Source organism: Enhydra lutris, unplaced genomic scaffold, assembly GCF_002288905.1.
Source record: "Enhydra lutris kenyoni isolate GAN:26980312 unplaced genomic scaffold, ASM228890v2 scaffoldscaffold20, whole genome shotgun sequence".
Taxonomy (NCBI): domain Eukaryota; kingdom Metazoa; phylum Chordata; class Mammalia; order Carnivora; family Mustelidae; genus Enhydra; species Enhydra lutris.
The window spans coordinates 4926515-4946058 of record NW_019154104.1 but is presented as its reverse complement, the minus strand read 5'-3'; the positions used below and the strand labels follow the sequence as shown (position 1 = coordinate 4946058).

General features: G+C 41.3%; 1 protein-coding gene across 3 annotated transcripts in view; it reads right to left on the bottom strand.

Annotated features, from left to right (window-relative positions):
* The window catches only part of LOC111148467 (tetratricopeptide repeat domain 7B), a 261908-nt gene that overhangs the window by 186104 nt on the left and 56260 nt on the right, over positions 1-19544 (bottom strand). For all 3 annotated transcript variants that reach the window (XM_022505026.1, XM_022505027.1, XM_022505028.1), the window contains exon 4: positions 13219-13349. In XM_022505026.1, the coding sequence (XP_022360734.1) occupies positions 13219-13349 (131 nt within the window). The remainder of the gene's footprint in view (positions 1-13218; positions 13350-19544) is intronic.

Below are 19544 nucleotides of genomic sequence, written 5' to 3'. Positions count from 1 at the left end.
AATGCACATTTAATGTTATAAATTCTTCTATACATTTTGTTTTGGACATTTAGAAGCTCTATTATTAGCTACATACACTTTTACAATTACAGTGCCTTGTTGATAACTGACTCCTTTCTAGTGTAACTTCTCCCTTTATCACTTGAAAATATTCCTTATTCTAAATTCTACTCTCTGATGTAATAATCACCCTAGCTTTGTTCTGATTATTGTTTACATGGTATATAATTTTACTTTTTGTCAACTTATATATTAATTTTAAATGGTTTTCTTATAGATAGCATATATTAGGGCTTGCATTTTCATCTAATCTGAAAATCTCTTCCTTTTAATTGTTCAGACCATTTACATTTAATATAACCATTACATGATTGGAACCATCTTGCTTGTTTTTTTATTGTCCCATCTGTTGTTTCTTTTTTTCCTCTCTCATTCTGCTTTAAAAGACATTTTTTTAAAATTTATTTATTTGACAGAGATCACAAGTAGGCAGAGAGGCAGGCAGAGAGAGAGGGGGAAGCAGGCTCCCCGCTGAGCCGAGAGCCCAATGTGGGGCTCAATCCCAGGACCCTGGGATCATGACCTGAGCTGAAAGCAGAGGCTTTAATCCACGAGCCACCCTGGTGCCCCTCTCTCTTTCTTCTTTTTTGATGATTCCATTTCATTTCCACTAATGACTGGTTAATTATGTTTGTCTACCTGTCCATTCACCCATGTCCCCATCCTCCATCTCTTGGCTGCCCAAAGGTATGTAATATAGCTCTTTAGTTTATCACGGTCTATGTTCAAATAATATCACACCAATTCATATATAGTATAAATGCTTTATAACAATATACTTACATTTCTTCCCCCATCTTCTGTGCTTTGGTTGTCACACATCTTACTCCTATTGTATATCCCACAATATGTTACTATTATTGGTTTAGGTGGTCAATTATATTTTTTAAAAATTAAAAATAAGAAAAAGTCTTTTATATGTATGCTTGTTGTCACCATTGATGATGATCTTTATCTCATTGTATGTATCTTTATTTTCTTCTGCTTGAAATTTTTTTAACATTTCTTGTTATGCAGGTCTGTTGCTAATGCATTCTTTCAACTTTTGTTTGTCCTATAAAAAAAACAAAGTCTTTGTCTTCTTTCATCAAAGGTGTTTTGAAATTTTTCATCCAGCACTTTAAAACCATCTCTCTGATATCTTCTAACTTGCATCGTTTCTAATGACAAATCTGCTGTAACTACTAGCTTTTATTCTTCTGTATTTAAAGTTTCATTTTCTCTAGCTTCCTTCAAGATTCTGTCTTTGATTTTCAATAGTTAACTACAATTCATCTAAGTGTAGGTTTCTGTTTATCCTGCTTGGGGTCCTCTGAGATTCTTGGATATGTGGTTTGTTGTGTTTCAGTAATTTTGAAAAACTCTCAGCCATTTTCTCTTCAAATAGTTCTTCTGTTTCAGCTTCTATCTCCTCTCCTTTATGGACACCAAATACATATTTTTTCTGTATTTCTTGGATGCTCTGTTTTGGTTTTCCCCACTCTTTTTTTCTTTTCTTTTTGGGTTTCTATTTGAATCATCTCTACTAACCTACCTTCAACTGGAAGATTTTTTCCTTAGCTGTGTCCAGCATTCTAATAAGCCATCAAAAAACTTATTTATCTTGGGGCTCCTGGAGAGCATGTGACTCTTGATCTTGGGGCTGTAAGTCTGAGTCCCATGTTGAGGAGGTAGAGATTACTTAAAAATAAAACCTTTTATTTAAAAGATTTATTTATTTATTTAAGAGAGAGAGAGAGAGAGAGAGAGAGAGAGAGAGCACGTGCACACACATGCATGAGAGTGGGGAAAGGGGAGAAGAGAATCTTCAAACAGACCTCCTGCTGAGCCTGCAGCCCAACATGGGGATCAGTCCCAGAACCACAAGATCCTGACCTGAGCCAAAACCAGGAGTGAGATACTTAACTGACTGTGCCACCCAGGTGCCCCAAATATGAAATCTTAACAAAAAAAGTTTCTTCATCTCTTATATCATGTTTTATCATTTCTAGCATTTCAGTTTTACATTTTTATAGTTTCTGTCTCTCTGCTGAAATTCGCATCTCTTTATGTATGTTGTATACTTTTTCCACAATATCCTCTAATGTACTATTTTTAAAAAATATTTTATTTATTTATTTGACAGACAGAGATCACAAGTAGGCAGAGAGGCAGGCAGAAAGAGAGAGGAGGAAGCAGGCTCCCTGCTAAGCAGATAGACCGATGTGGGGCTCAATCCCAGGACCCTGGGATCATGACCTGAGCTGAAGACAGAGGCTTTAACCCACTGAGCCACCCAGGCGCCCCATCTCTAACATACTATTCATTGATATTTTTAAGCTCCTATCTGATAGCTCCAATACCTGGGTCACTTCTGGGTTTCATTTTGCTTATTGCTCCTCACAATAGTTTGTGTGTACACTTGTGTATATCTCATACTTTTAAATACAATGTTGAAGATTGTGTGTAGAGAATAAGGACGAGGTAAATAATATTTATACCTGAAAATGGGCACCTCTTTTCATCTATAAGGCAACAAATGTGGGGGACTGAGTCAATCCAGTCAGTAGTTGAAGTTGGGCTGGGTTTGCTGTTTCTATAATTACCTCCATATACTGCAGACTTCAAAGTCCTCAAGCAGTGGGCTACTGACTTGTGCTTACTGTGGGACCAGGGATTCCGGAGGGGTTTTCTAAGTGTTTCTGTTCCATCCTATTTTCAGCAGTTCCTGTATGCTTGGGCTAGAGGTGATTTCTCTCCAAATTCATGCCACTTTCCCAGCAGTATTCTACAGTTACTTGTTACTTTGTGCTATGTTTGTTACATTGCTGGTGGTGGGAGGGAGAAATTCTTGGGTTTTCCTGGTTCAGCCTCAGTCTTAGGAAGGGCCTATATACCTAGACCTCAGGGATGGGGCTCATCCTCAAGGGGCCCTTTCTGGGCCTCTCCCTCCTAGCTCCTAGAATGTCTTCTGGGGACAAGAACCATTTAAATTCCACTCCCAGGAAAACTCTAAGCATGAGTAAAGCTCCTAGAAGCCCAGTGTCACCCCAAAACATAATTTTCTAGTTATCCCATCTTAATAAATAACATCATTCACTCAGATGCTCAAATCAGACCCTGGGTGGGAGGTAGGGAGGTAAAGTTTGAAACCCTGACACTCTCTAATCTATTACCATGTCCCTCCTAATTATTTCTCAAATATGTCCGTATCTATCCATTTCTACAACAATTACCTTCACGGAAGCTACAATCACTTCTTGTGAGATTTCCACAATAGTCTCCTAAATGGACTCTCCATGTCATCTCGTGCTCCTTTTCTTCCTTCCCACTTTCCACAAGCAGTCTGAATAACTTTCTATAACACAAACTAGGTCATGCTGCCCTTGTGATCTTTCTCATACTTGAGGTGTCACCTTGATTGTCACCCTGTTGGAAGGGACTTCTGTGGCCACCTAACATCACATAGGCCTACCTCTATTATTCCCTCTCCCAGCAGCCCATCCTATTCCTTCACTGCATTTATCGGTGTATTTTTTTTTTTTTTACTTGATTACTGACTCTCTCCCTCTGTGGTGCTGAAACATCCACAAAGTCAGGGCCACATCTATTTCACTTACTAATAACGTTCAATGTCTACTGCAATGTTTGGTGCAGGGTAAGCATTCAATATACATAATAAATGAATGAAATACATGATGAATGAATGAATGAATGAATGAATGAATTTGCAAGACCGATCAGAAATGCAGGAAAAAAAGCAGTAAGAAAGTAACCTACTCGGGGGTGCCTGGGTGGCTCAGTGTGTTAAGCCTCTGCCTTCGGCTCAGGTCATGATCTCAGGATCCTGGGATCGAGCCCCACATCGGGCTCTCTGCTCGGCAGGGAGCCTGCTTCCTGCTCTCCCTCTGCCTGCCTCTCTGCCTTACTTGTGATCTCTGTCAAATAAATAAATAAAAATCTTTAAAAAAGAAAAAAAAGAAAGAAAGAAAGTAACCTACTCTGCACTAGGCACTACGTAGGCACATAGGCTCTCTCATTTATTCCCCCACAAAAAGCCACTGAGATCCACACTACACTGAAGGAGGAAGTGAAGCTTTGCTCCACTGGGTGAGTCCCCAAACTGCACGGTAGCAAGTGTTTAGAGTCAGTGCTAAAACTCATGGCCACCTGACTCTGCAGTCCAGCTCCTTCCCCTTTGGCCCATCAGTCTGCCTTTGTTGGCAGAACAAAGCCCAAAAGATAAGAGGTCAGAGCTGCCAGGATGAGGCTTTAGGTTATAAATGGGAAGAATGGGGAAGATACAAGTGGGGAGGCAGAGAGAATAGCTTATCTCAGGGTTTAGCCTTAAGTCTAAACATCTTGGATTTCATCCCTTCTTCACAAAGAGCCTCTAACACATGGGCCTGGGCAGGAGCACTGTTTGGCAGTGTCGAAGCCACTACTTGTTCTGAGGATAAACACTTCCCTGCAACAGGACTGCCAACAAGCATCCTTAACACGCATGGCCTGCTTTGGCAAAAGCATGTATGCAGTGACTAAGGAAGCACGACAGCAAGAGGGGCAAAGACTTTAGGTCCAAGACCCAGGTTCAAGGTCAGGTTCTGATACCCCTCACCCCTTGTGGACTTGGGACAATTCCTTCAATCTCAGACCTTTACTGTTCTCATCTGTGTAATGGGGATAATTATACCTACTAAGATTGTTACAAATTGTAAGTGGGAAACTTAATGAGGATATAAACATTATAATCCTTAATAGAGGGGTACCTGCGTGGCTCAGTTGATTAAGTGTTGGCTCAGGTCATGATCCCAGGGTGCTGGGATCGAGTTCTGCATCAGGCTTCTTGCCCATTGGGGAGCCTGCTTCTCCCTCTGCCTGCTGCTCCCCCTGTTTGTGCTCACTCTCTCTCTCTCTCTGGCAAATAAATAAATAAAATCTCCAAAAATAATAATAATAATCCTTAATGAGGATATATTAAAGAGTTACCTTTAAGTAGGAACAAAAAAAACCTTTATTTTTTAACATGGTTTTAGAAAATCTGGAGATTGGAAAGAAGAATCTGGAGATAGGGGGGCGCCTGGGGGCTCCATGGGTTAAAGCCTCTGCCTTCGGCTCAGGTCATGGTTTCGGGGTCCTGGGATTGAGCCCCGCATCGGGCTCTCTGCTCAGCGGGGAGCCTGCTACCTCCTCTCTCTCTACCTGCTTCTCTGACTAATTGTGATCTCTGTCTGTCAAATAAATAAATAAAATCTTTAAAAAAAAAAAGAATCTGGAGATAGGGAGATAAAATGGAAAATATGAGATAGGAAGGAATAATAACAAAAATCATTCCTCTGCCACATAGTCATACTCTTAGAAAAATGAAAAGAATCAACTCTATTTTTGTAGAATTCAGCACTGTGGGTAATATTCCTGTGTCTTTACCCTTGTCAGCCTTCAAAATTCAGCTCAGGTGTCCTCTCTTTCAGGAACCATCCCTGAACTACCAGGCTGGTCCACCAAGACACTTCTCTGGGCTTGCAGAGTCCTCTGCATGTTCATCACCAAAGCATGGCCCACACTGCTTACAGGCCTGGGTCTTTGTTAGATCATATGTTTCCTAAGGACAGGCTCTGTGGCTTTTTCATTCCAGTGCCCCTGATATCAAGCACAGTACAGAACATAGACAGCACTCAATAGGGGCGCCTGGGTGGCTCAGGCGGTTAAGCATCTGTCTTCAGCTCAGGTCATGATCCCAGGGTTGGGATCCAGTCCTGCATTGGGCTCCTTGCTCAGCAGGGAGTTTGCCTCTCCCTCTCTCTCACCCTCACCCCTGCTCATGCTCTTGCTCTCTCTCTGAAAAAAAAAGGGACTCAACAAATGTTTGTGTAAGTGAATTAAAAAATCAGAAGCATTGCTATGTGAAAATATAATTTAAAAAATTATGATCCTATTCATAAAACAATACAAATAGGAAAATCTGGGAATAAAATAAACCTACTAAAATCTGTGAAACAAAAGGTCTTGCAAAATGGAAAGGGATATCATGGTCATAGATGAGTGAAGACTAAATATAATTCTCCAAATTATGTATAGGGTTCATAAAATCCAACCAATCCCAACAGGATTTTTTTAGAACTCAAGAAAATTATTCTAAAATTCACCTTGCAGTATCATCAGAAAAGAACCAGGGATATTCTGAAAATTACAAGTGATATGTAGTTACAATCCTTTCAGATGTTGAAACCAGTCATAAAGAAGTACTTATTGAATGGTGTCATACTGGTACAATATAAGATCAGCAGAACAAAATAGGAAAGCCAGGAATTACTACTATATCTAAAATTTTATTAAATTACTTAAAATATATGATAGCAAATGTAAAAAAACAGAGATAAGATCATCTTAAAGTGGTAGTGAAATTTGAGAAAAACATTCATTTAGAGTCATATCTAGTGTCACACAACAAAATAAATCCCAAGAAGATTTGGAAGTTAAAAGTTGTTTTGAAAATATGGAAAAGGACTGAAAACTTTTTAAATCTTGGAGGGAGTCTATCCCAATATTTCAGCTTTAAAACAATGAAATAAATGAAAAAAAAATCAGGTTAAACTATATACAGATTTAAAATATATGAGCAACTTAAAAATGTAAATTTAGTGACTGAGAAAATACTCAGAGCAAATATGATTAAAGAGTTAACATATTTATGATGTAGACTTCATTCAAATTGTCAATGACTTCATCCAAAAACTGGACAGAAAGTATATACAGACAAGAATGGATACACAGACAAGAATGGAATATAACATAAAGTTACCATATGACCCAGCAATTCCACTCCTAGGTATATACCCAAGAAAAATGAAAGCATTGTCCACGCAGAATCTTGTATATGAATGTTTGTTGAAGCCTTATTATAAGAGCCCAAAGGTGGAAGCAACCCAAATGATAAATGATAAATGATGAATAGATAATTATACCCAATGTAGCATATCCATAAAACTGCATATTATTTGTCAGTAGAAAGAAATGCAGCATTGGGACATGCCGAAGGAGCCAGTCATAAAAGACCCCATGACTTTATTTGTATGAAATGTCTAGAATACACAAATCTGTTCAGACTGGGGGAGATCAGAGGTAAATGGAGAGTAAGTGCTAGTGGGACAGGGTTTCTTTTTGGGGCAACAAAACTCTTCTGGAATTAAAGATTGGTGATGGTTGTATGACTCTAAATATATTAAAAGGTATTGAATTGTGTACTTTAAATGGGTGATTTGTATGGTATGTGAATGCTATCTCAATAATGCTGTAATTCAAAAAGAAATGAAATATAAATCATAAGCAAACAGATGGGAAAAAAATTCACCCTGACTGATAGTCAAAGAAATGCAAACCAAAATTGCAAGCAAGGCACCACTGTCACCTAGCAAACCAGCAAAATAACATTGACATAATAGCAACCCCGTCAAGAGTGCAAAGCGACCACTATCCCCCTGCACCGCGCCAAAGGGAGATGTTGGCATGACTCGTAGCAAGCAAATGGAACACAATATGTAGTTAAAGAGAATGTCAAAAATACCTCCACTTGTGGGAATCTGCCATTGGGAAACAATGACAGCAAGGGGAGAGTTACCCGAAGGAAGGCAACATCAGCATTATTTACAACAGGTCGGACCCAACAATAAGGTAATTATATCATAGAGGCCATGCACTTGATGAAATAGTGTATCTCCATGAAAACATTTTCAAGTGTTGACATAATGTTGAGTGAGAAAAGACAACACTCTTTAATGCTGTAAGATTATGAGGACAAAGACTAACCAAGAATGTATGGAAATTAAAAGAAGCTACTGTCCTTTTCTGGTTTCCAGACTTTTCTAACTCAGTTTCAAGTGCATGTGGCCTCCCATCCCAGTCAGTCAGATGGCAGGCCTAGAGTCAGAGCGCATTTACAGGCTGATCGCTGGCTTGACATTTCTTCAAGGAAGAACCTGGTCCCTGCTGCTTTGGCTCGAGTGGAGAGGGAGGGAATGGAAAGGGCACGGAAGGCAGAAGCTTTGCCTTTATTTTGTCTCACACGTGAAAGCCCAAAACATGGCTATGTGGAGCCCTAGAGTCATACCCCACCTCTGCCATCAGCAGCACCGAGCACTTCTCCTGGGATGTCTCATTCGAATTCAAGATGCACCTGAATCTCACCCACCACCAAGTCTGGCACCTCAGCTCTGTGGCTGCAAGTCCCCCCAACAGCGAGGAGGAAAGGAGGCCAAGGCCTGGCCACGCTCACCAGGGAGCGACTCCCTGAAGAACAGAGGAATTCCGGTGGGGCCCGGCAATATTCGGGGACTGCCTGTTTCTCCTCAAAACTTTAGCCCTAAAACTACCTATCAAAGTCGATTGGCAGCCCATCATTTAGCATTCACTTCTTCTCACAAATAGGGTGTGAAGAAGTGAACTGTCGGCGGAAGGTGAAGTTCCAGCCTGGTCTGCTCAGGACAGCCATAAGCAGCTGGTCAGCTGCTGCTGGCAAAGGAGAGACGGGATGATTTCATTTGCCAAAAGCAGGGCTCAGAGTATGATATTCAAGAGTGAAGTCATCGTTATTCCTATCACGGCACCACGAGAAGCTCCTGGTGGGGCAGGTAACTTTATTTACCGTTGGCAGGATGCCACCGTCTGAAGAGAAACAAATCAAGGACAGCCTCTGTCATTTCTAATCTAACTCAATTTGTCTGATTAAGTTGTTGTATATGCACAATTTTGGAAGTATCTTTTATTCCCCTTCAGAGAACAAACTATCAGAGAAAATCAGATGGCTCTATTACCCTAATAGAACAAGAACAACACTAAATAAATAGTTAATTGCCCTGCTTTTGTGTATTCAAATTTTCAAATATTTGAAATATTTCAAATATTCAAATTCGTGTATTCAAATATTCTTTGGCCCTGCCTCCACCTTCAGACGGGGTGGAGGGGACAAGAATACATGGAAATTTCCTATGGCAGCTGGCTCACGAGTTCTCTAGCCCCAGACAAATCAGGCAATATTAGCCCCCCAATGAGAACAGGAAGCTGCAGCACACAGAAATACATGACTGGACCAAGGTCAGACAGTCGGGGGGTAAACAGAAGCCCAGAGCCCAGATATGACATAGAGACTCTGGTGGGGGTCAGATGCTGTCCCATCAGCTTCTGCACAAGAGAGGGAAAACCAAGTTCTCCCGAGAAAAATTACTCTGTAAATATTCTGTTAAAAATTATTTAACATTGGGGGGCACCTCGGTGGCTCAGTAGGTTAAGCTTCTGCCTTCAGCTCAGGTCATGACCTCAGGGTCCTGGGATGGAGCCCCACAGCGGGCTCTCTGCTCAGCAGGAGCCTGCTTCCCCCTCTCTCTCCGCCTGCCTCTCTGCCTACTTGTGATTTCTCTCTGTCAAATAAAGAAATAAAATTAAAAAAAAAAAAAATTAACATTGGGGCACCTGGGTGGCTCAGTGGGTTAAAGCCTCTGCCTTTGGCTCAGGTCATGATCCCAGGGTCCTGGAATCGAGCCCCGCATCAGGCTCTCTGCTCAGCGGGGAGCCTGCTTCCCCATCTCTCTCTCTGCCTGCCTCTCTGCGTACCGGTGATCTCTCTGTCAAATAAATAAATGAAATCTTAAAAAAAAACCAAAACAGCATGTTTCTAATGTTCTACTTATCTGAAATCTTCTAAGATGAGGAAAGAGTCCACTGGCAGGTGACACAGGTACAAAACATGACAACAAAGCTAACATTTAACTGTTACTAACCACGTACCAGGAAGTACATTAAGCCACTCTATCCTCACCATAGCCTGATAGCAGTCACTATTGCTACTTTACAGATGAGGATCGTGTGGTGGCACAGAGAGGCTGCGTAACTGGCCCGAAGTCCCATAGCTAAAAGGTGGCAAATCCAGGATCTTAACACTGGTCATCACTCTACCACAGTGCTCTGCTCCCTCTCACAGCTTAAGTTAGCTGCCTCAAGGGTCAGCCAAGGTCTCCTCCTTTCTAAAGAGTTATTGTCCTTCAGGTAGCAAACAAATCTATCATCAAACATCTCCACTATTCAGAGAATGGGGCTGCCTCAGAAACATGATTTTGTGGCTTCAGATCATGAGAAAATACTGACCATGACACTCCAATCTGTCTTCAAAAATTCTTCCCCAATTTTTTTCTTGCTAGTGACTGAAGTTAAGAACCAATACTAATAAATAAAATGCCAAAGGTCCTGGCCAACAGAAGTTTCTTCACTATGGAATGGCTGGGAAATGGAGGGAAACCAATGAGCAATGGCCTGTCCCTAGCAGAACCCATATAGGAACAGAGTGTGCAGGATTTTCTGGATACAAGGCTTGCCTACCCAGAAAAACAAAGCACTATTTACCTAGGCTTGTCCCAGTCCATTACTTCTTTCAGATTCTATTTCCCTAACATTTCTGTTTTTATTTATTTATTTATTTATTTGATCTATTTATTTGACAGAGAGAGATCAGGGGTGCACAGGCAGGGGGAGCAGTAGAGAGAAAGGGAGAAGCATGCCCCCCACTGAGCAAGGAGCCTGATGCAGGGCTCGATCCCAGGACCCTGGGATCATGACCTGAGCTGAAGGCAGTTGTTTAACCAACTGAGCCACCCAGGTGCCCCACATTTCTGTTTTTAATTTAGCATAATTCTTAAAAGTTATTTTAAGTTCAAATTAAAAAAAAAAAAAGGCCAAGGTGGTATCTTCTACATAGCACCCCCCCATCTTGCCTCATAAAGACCTTGAATGTCCACCAAGCCCAGCACTCACTTAAGGAAAGTGGTTTTTCTTAGACTTCCCATCAATCAACAAATGGCTTCTTGAGCACTTACTACAGTCAAAACAGATACTTGGTTCAATTAGTCTCTCCCAGTACTAATATCCCAGCTTGCTAGACCTGGCGAGGCCTGAAGTGGTTTCCCATAAAGGAAAACTCACACTGGAAAATCGGAGCCAGAAATGTGAAAATCATCTCTACTCCCTAGGACTGTACCCAAGCCTAAGGCAGCTTCCTCACGCCACCAAGAGCTCGCTTGGCCAAATGGAGTGCTTTCTGTAGGTAAGAGTGTGGGAAATGACACAGTGTGCACTTGTGTGCAGCGGCCTGGGATAATGACATGAGTGGGCCCTGAACTGGGTGTCAGAAGAGTTCTTCTAGTCCTAGCTTTGGTCCTAACTTTTATGTGTCCTCCCTGTCTGGTCCTCCATTTCATCTTCAAATCTGACATCCTCTGACACTGTCTCCTCAAAACTGCACACAAAAATCTCTTTTAAATCCTATGATCAGGGGCACCTGGGTGGCGCAGTTGGTTAAGTGTCTGACTCTTGATTTCCACTCAGGTCACGATGTCAGAGTTGTGAGATGGAACCGCGCATCAGGCTTTGTGCTCAGCGTGGAGTCTGCTTGAGATTCTCTCTCCCCCTCTCCCTCTGCCCCTCCTGCTCATGCGCTCTCCCTCTCTCTCTGTCTCTCTCCAAAATCAATCAATCAATCAATCAATCAATCAATCTTTTTAAAAAAAATGCTGTGATTATACAAGTCTCCTCCTCGATGGTCTGGACAGAGAACCCAACAGTGAGGAGGTGGTTACACACAACACAACAGGAAGTACATCCAGATCTGCCAGTCCCTGTGTCATTAAATACACCTGTAACAGACACACCTCCTCTCTGCCAGCCAGGAGAAGGCAGCCCCGAGAGGACAGGGCTGTAACAACTGTCGGAGAGTAAGGTGCAAAGCAAGGGCCCCTACGGGGCAAAAGGGCTATGGGGTCAACAAGAACAGCTTCTCCCCTTCCAAGCACTGGCTATCAAGGAGGCATGTGATGAAAACAGTGTGGATTTTCAAAGCAGGCTGCACAGTCATTTCTCTAAAGATCATACCACAAATTCTGAATAACCAAAAAATTCCTTTTTCATAGCAGCTCTCTGATAGAACATTTTGGCAAGACGGTCAAGGATCTTCCTGAGTTCCCAGACATCACGACCCCTGATTTAGAACCCATGCTGGTGTTGGCCAGGTTCCAAGCTGGTCCCATCATTCTCCCCTCCCCCTCTCTGTGGTGCTCACCTGCACTGCCTGCCCCTTACAAAGCAATTCTGATCCTTGTCACATACATCAACACACTAGGAGAAGACTGCCAGTCTGCACAGTGACAATGGAACAAAGCTAACCAGACCATTCTAATCCTCAGGGAAACCGAGAACCCAAAAAATTGATGGGAAATAAGACTTGGATCATTTTCAAAGTCTCACAGGATTTCTCATCTTTTCAAATAATCTCACAGGACATGTCTCTGGGCAGAAAGGGGGGAATCTCAGTGGCAAGCCTTGGTGAGAATGTCAGGAAACTCTGCTGGGAGCAGAAATGACTAAAACCGGTTGTTATTAGTAAAATAAATAAATAAATAAATAAGTGACGTTCGCTAAGAATCTAGGGTTTCTGCATCTGGGCTAAGTCCCTTCATTTACATGATCTTTTATAATCCCCACCAGAACTCCACGGGGTAGAAACTATTCTGCTCTTTTCACAGATGGTAAAATTGAGGCTGAGATGAAGGAACAGTAAAGAGCAAAGCTAAAAGGCAGCAATCCTTCTGAAGAGACAAGTTCAGAGCAGACAAGCCTCTAACCTCCTGTGCCCGAGGGTGTCTGCTCGGCTGGCCCCCGTCAGCTGCTGGTTTCATTCCCCACCACAGGCAACCACTGACTGCTGGGAGGAAGCCACCCCAGATGGTCTCAGAGGATACACACTTGCTCCAAGCAGGTCAGCTGGGAGTCCCCAGCAGTAACTTTCTTTCGAGTAACTACTGAGGTAAAGCCTCCCAAACCCTGGAGGTACGTTCTGTTGGCATCTCGTCCCCCTAAGTACAAATGAAGGCAGCCCACTGTGTACCAGGAGAGCACGAGTGACTGGCCAGTCTCGGGGCACACCGTCATTTCTGCTCTGAGGATGTTAAATGCTTCCCAAACACTCTTTACAAGGTCCCACTGTTGCCACCATCTCTTTTGCACTGAAACAGAAGTCAAGCTTTGCACCCAGAGGCAGATGTGTTGAAGGTTTTCCAGAGATCGATCACAGCTCTCTACAGTCTGATTTGAAATTTTTAAAAAATTATCTACTGGAAGAAACACTTGGTCCTCACTTACCCTTTCTATCTCTTGGAGGTATAGGAGAGCAATGTCCCCTGCTTTCTCATAACAGGTGATGACATCCTGTTCCCGGTCCACGTGGAGGTTACTGGTAGAAGAGGAAACAGGCAACTTCTCTAAACAAAGTCCTAAAAAAATCAAACATACAAAACCTGGCTGAGTTGTTTTCATTGGAGCTTAATTTTTCAATATTGCCCTAGAGGGCCAGAAAACAGTCCCAGGATATGATAAACTGTCAGAAGAAATAGATTCTTGGTCCTTTACCCTCCCTCGTTAAGGACACATGACCTTGACATCCAGGTTGACAATCTGATCAGGTACTTCACCATAACCCCATTCAGACCTCACGGAGCTTCTCAGTCAAGTTGTCCCAAGGTCCTTAAAGTAAGCAAAGGTAGGCTCACAGCATAATACTAACTGAAGAATACCTTCTAACCCAAAATGTCGACTTAACTCATTCAACATAAAAAAAATTGTTAAATACTCTTGGGGTCTCAGTTACTAGGAAAATCTTCCAACTCGGAGCCTTTGAATTTTGGAGTCACAATAACACCACAGACCACGGCTCAGTTGTGGGCTAGGAAAATACCAGAACTGCTTTGGGCACTTCTTTGGAGATGGAGGAGATCCTCTTTGCCGAGATAGAGCTCAGGGCTGGCATGTATGAAGGCACAAAGGGCTGAAAGAACACAGCACTGGGAGGAGCGGCAGGTGCCTGAACCGCCCCCAATCTCTGGGCCTGCCCTGGGCCACCAGCCCGGAGCAAGCCAGGCCCTGGGTGTCTATGCACAACCCAGGGTGGAGAGAGGGCACACTACTGGAAGGGCGTCTCGTGCCTCCACATGAGAGGGCTTCTGCTGTACCAAGTGCCCCGGGACACATGTATACACACAAGACACACATTCCGCTCCAGGCCAAAGTGTGGGAGAAGGTTTGATATTGACAGAAATGGGGTCTGGAACTGGAAGAAACCAGGGACACCCCCGCCCCCTCAGAAAACCCACTCCTTGTACAGAGAAGCTGAGATGGGCCATGGGAAAGTAAGTGACTTGCCCCAAACCTGGCAGCCAGCTAAGGACACAACAGGACTCAGAACTCAGTTCTCCGACCTGCCAAACAATGCCCACCCAGTTAGCTGCTGATGTTCAGAGAAGACGCCACTCTGGACAGGGCCCCAGATGCACTAAGCACCAGCAAATGACCCATGGGTTCATGCACCATCATTTCCAGAATGGTCTCTTCCAAGCTGCTCTTGTCAAATAGTGATTGTCCCTCCAGGCTGTAAAAGGCCACAGAGAGATGGTTCTACAGAACCAGAAGGAGAAACTGCTTCCACTCACAAGGAGCCAACAACCACGGACTGCGTGCCTGGGAGCTCAGAGGTTACTGGTCTGTCACAGAAGGTACGGCTCAAAGATTCTGTCATTTTCTTGACAGCTGTTACAGAGGAAGAATTGGCATATAACAAGCAAAACATTTTTTCAGTGTTGCATCCTGATGATTCTTTTGTTCATATTTATTGAGTCTTATTTTTTTATTAACTATAGTCCATACTTAAACCACTTTAGGGTTCACGGTGTTCTATAGTTCATGAATTTTAACAAATTCATAATGTCATGTGTCCACCATTACAGCACCAGACGGATAAATTCACTGCCCTAAAAAGGTCCCTTACCCTCTAGTCACCCCTACCTCCGTCTTCCTGAACCCCTGGCCATCACTCATCTTTTCACTGTCTTGATGGTCTTGCCTTGTGCAGAATGTCACACAGTTGCAATCATGCAGATGCAGTCTTTTCACACTAGCTTCTTTCACTACTTTTACTTAACATTTAAAGTCCCTCCACATCTTTCTGTGGCCCAATCACTTCTTTTTGTCCCTACATAATATTCCATTTATTCCTTAATCCATTGAAAGGCAAAACTTGGTTGATTCCAAGTTGTGGCAATTATGAATAAAGCAGTTATAAACCTTCATGTGCAGGTTATTGTGTGAGTATAGACTTCAAGTCAAGTGGGTAAATACCAGGAGTGAGACTTCGTAAGAAAGAGTGAAATAAATATACTTTATGAATAGCTTTGAAACAATATTATATTTAGCTTTGTAAGAAACTGTCCAAATGTCTTCCAGGGTGGCTGTACCATTCGCATTCTTGCCAGCAATGAATGAGACTAACTGTTGCTCAGCATCTTTGTCAGCATTTGGTGTTATCAGTTTTTTTGGATTTTAGTCATTCTTTTAAAGATTTTATTTATTTGAGCTAGAATATGAGTGAGAGAAAGAGCACAGGGGGGCAGAGGGGAGGGAGAAGCAGACTCCCTGCTGAGCAGGGAGTCCGACATGGGGCTCGATCCCACGACCCTGGGATCATGACTTCGGCCACCCAGTGCCCCAGTTTCAGTCACTCTAATAGGTGCGTAGTAGTGTCCCCTTGCTGTTGTAATTTGCAATTCTCTAAAGACATATGATGCGGAGCACTTTTCTGATGCTTATTTTCTATCCGTATATCTTCTTTGGTGAAGTGGCTGGTTGGGATCTTTGGCCCTTTTTTCAATTAGGTTGTTTGTTTTCTTATTGCTGAATTTTAAGAGTTCTTTGTATATTTTGGATACAAATCATTTATCAGATATTTTATGTATTTGCAACTATCTCCTTCCAGTCTATGACTTGTCTTTTCATTCTCTGAACAGTATCTTTCACAGAATGAGAGTTTTTGGTTTAAACACAGTCTACACTATCAATTTTCTCTTTCATGGATCCAGTGATCTTGGAATGGCATCTAGAACCCCAGTGCCACACCCAAGGTCACCTAGACTTTCTCCTGTGTTCTGAAAGTTTTACAGTTTTGCGTCTTACACTTAGGGCTACAATCCATTCTAAGTTAACACTGGTGAAAGGTCTAAGGTTTGTGTCTAGATTTTTGTCTTTTGCATGTGAATGTCCAGTTGTGCCCAGCACCATTTGTTAGAGAAACTATCTTTTCCCCTATTGAATTGCCTTTGCACCTTTGTCAAAAATCAGTTGACTATAGTTGAAAGGGTATATTCCTGGCCTCTCTGTTCTGTTCCATTCATTTGTCTATTCTTTCCTCAATATTATGCTGTTCTGATTACTGTACACCATTTTATTTTAAATAGCTCTATTTAAAGGATAGAGGGATAATTTATATGCCATAAATTTCTATTTAAAGAATATTTAATTCTTTAATCCTCTATTTAAAGGATAGAGGGATAATTTATACGCCATAAATTTCACTAGTTTAAGTACAATTCAACAACCTAGATTTTATTTTTATTTATACACGTGTAGGGTATTTGTTCATAGGAAGGCCACAGATTTTGTGCTCCTTGTCACAATGAACCCAGATTCCTGTTGGGTGTGTTGTAAACAGAGGGGCCATTTCTTCAGGCCCCCTGCTCTGAGCACACCCCTTAGAACTTTTAATAAACGCAAAGCTGTGCAACGTCAACACAGTGCAGTTGGAGAACATGTCCATCATTCCCAAATGATCCTTTCTGCCCCAAGAAGTCAATCCTTATTCCCACCCCTGCTTCAGGCAACCACTAGTTTGCTTTCTATTTCCATATTTTTACCTTCTCTGGACATTTCATCAAAACAGAATCATGGAATATGTGGCCTTTTGTATCTAGCTTCTTTCACTTAGTATGTTTCCAATGTGCATCCAAATTATAGCATGACTCCATTTCTTTATACTCCTGTTTGGATAGACTGCACTGAACCTCCCCATTTGCCACTAATGGACATTTGGATTGTTGCCACTTTTTGGCTACTATAAAAAATGCTGCCATGAACACCCATGCATAATTTTTTGTGGGGACATATGTTTCTAATTCTCTTAATGGGTATATACTTAGAGCTGGAATTACTGGGTCAGATAATACATTTATTTTTAATATTTAAGAAATACCAAACTGTTTTCCGAAGTGGCAATACCATTTTACTATCCCCACCAGCAGATTACAGTCGGGGGGAGAGGGAGGGAGTTTCCAGTTTCTCCACACTCTGGCTGACACTCACCGTTGTCTGTTTTACCATAGCCGTCCTGATGGGTGTGAAGTGGTATCTTACTGTGGTTTTGACGGGCATTTCCATAATGACTAATGATATTGTCCAACCTTTCATGTGCTTATTTGTGATCCAAGTATCTTTTTTGGTGAAATGTCTATTAAAATCTTGTATCCTTTTTTTTTAAATCTTGTATCCATTTTTATTGGGTTGTTTGTTTTCTTATTACTGAGTTTTGAGAGTTCTTAATATATTGTGAATATAAGTTTTCTACCAGATAAGTGATTTGCTAATATTTTCTCTCAGCTATAAAGTTTTGTCATTCTCTTAACATGTCTTTTGAAGAAGAGAAATCTTAAATTTTGATGAAGTCAAATTTGTCAATATTTTCTCCTCTAAATTGTGCTTTGGGTTTCCTATCTAAGAAATCTTTGCCCAGCCTGAGGTTACAAAGATTTTTTTTTTCTTATATGTTCTTGTAAAACTTTTATAGGGTTAGGTTTTACATTTAGGTCTATGATCCATTTTAAAACAATCTTTGTACATGTTGCAAGGTAAAGATCGGCATTTACTTCTTTACAGATAGATAGCCAAGTATGCTGGTCCCACTTACCAAAGATTTGCCTTTGTACTTTTGTGAAAAATCAGATGGGTACAGTCTTTCTTGGACTCTCTTTGTTGTGCCAATGAACCATTTGTCTACATTTATGCCAACATCACCCTGCCTTGACTCCCGTAACTTTATAAATCTTGAAAGTAGTGTTAGTGTTCTAATTGTGTTCTCATTAATCAAATTTCTTGGCTAATCTTAGTCTTCTACATTTCCATATAAAATCTGCTTGTCAATATACATATTTTTAAGTTAGCTCGGATTTTGATTGAGATTATGTTGAATTTATAGATCAATCTGGGGAGAACTGGCATCTTAACCATATTGAGTTTTCCAACCCATGATCACAACATATCTCTTCATTTATGTGGGTCTTGAACATCTCTTGACAATGATTTGTAGTTTTCAGTGTACATGCCTTGCGAACATTTTCTCAGATTTACCCTTAAGTATTTAGTATTTACTATGGTGTTATAAATGGTATTGTTTCGATTTCAATTTCCTTTCATTCATTGCTATAGATTTCTGGGCTGCCTGGGTGGCTCAGGAGGTTAAGTGTCCGACTCTTGATTTTGGTTCAGGTCATGATTTCAGGGTTATGGGATCGAGCTTCACATCAGGCTCCTCACTCAGCAGGGAGTCGGCTGGAGATTCACCCTCTCCTTCTGCCCCTCTGCCCCAAAGATAAATAAATCCTTTAAAAAAACCACAATAGATTCTTGAATACCGGTCTTGAATTCTGTAATCTTGCTAAATTTACTTGTGAGTTCTATCACCCATTTTTGTGGATTCCCTAGAATTTCTACACAAACCATCATGCTGTTTGCAAATACAGGCAGGTTTGCTTCATCCTTTCTAATCCGGATGCCTTTTATTTCCATGTATCGCCTCATGCCTTATTATCCAAGAACCTCCAGCTGAATGTAGTGGTGAGGGCAACATCCTTATCTCATTCCTATTTAGGGAGAAAGCACCCAGTCTTTCACCATTAGGTTTGATGTTACCTGTCAGTGTTTCACAGTTGCCCTTTCTCAGGTCGAGGAAGAGCTCTTCTACACCAATTTGGCTATGAGTTTATATCAAGAATGGATGCTGGATTTTCTCAAATCCTTTTTCTTTGTCCATTGAGATAATCACATGGCTTTTTCTCTTTTAGACTTTTAATCTGGTAAATTACACTGATTTTCAAATATTAAAAACAAACTTTCTTTCCTGAGATAAACCCCATTGATTATGATGCATTATTCTTTTTAATATTGTCATATTTGATTTGTTAAATTTTTCCTTAAAATGTTTTTCATCTATGTGCATGAGGAATATTTGTCCATAGTTTTCTTGTAATGGTTTTGGTATTTGTGTAAATGCTAACTTCATAAAATGACTTGAGAAATATTCCCTCCTCTTCAATTTTCAGGAGGAGTTGGTGTGGAATTTTTATTTTTTTCTTATGTTTTTGGTAGAATTTACCAGGAAAGCCATCTGGACCTAGAGTTTTCTTTGTGGGAAGCTCTTTAACTATAAATTCAATGTCTTTGATATAGGGTTGTTTGGATGATCTCTTTCTTAAGTGAGTTTTGGTAGTTTATATTTTTTGAGTAGTTTGTCCATTTCTTCTCAGTTGTCAAATTTCTTGACATAGTGTTTTTTTTTATAATATTCCCTGCTCCCTTCAATATCTATAGAATCT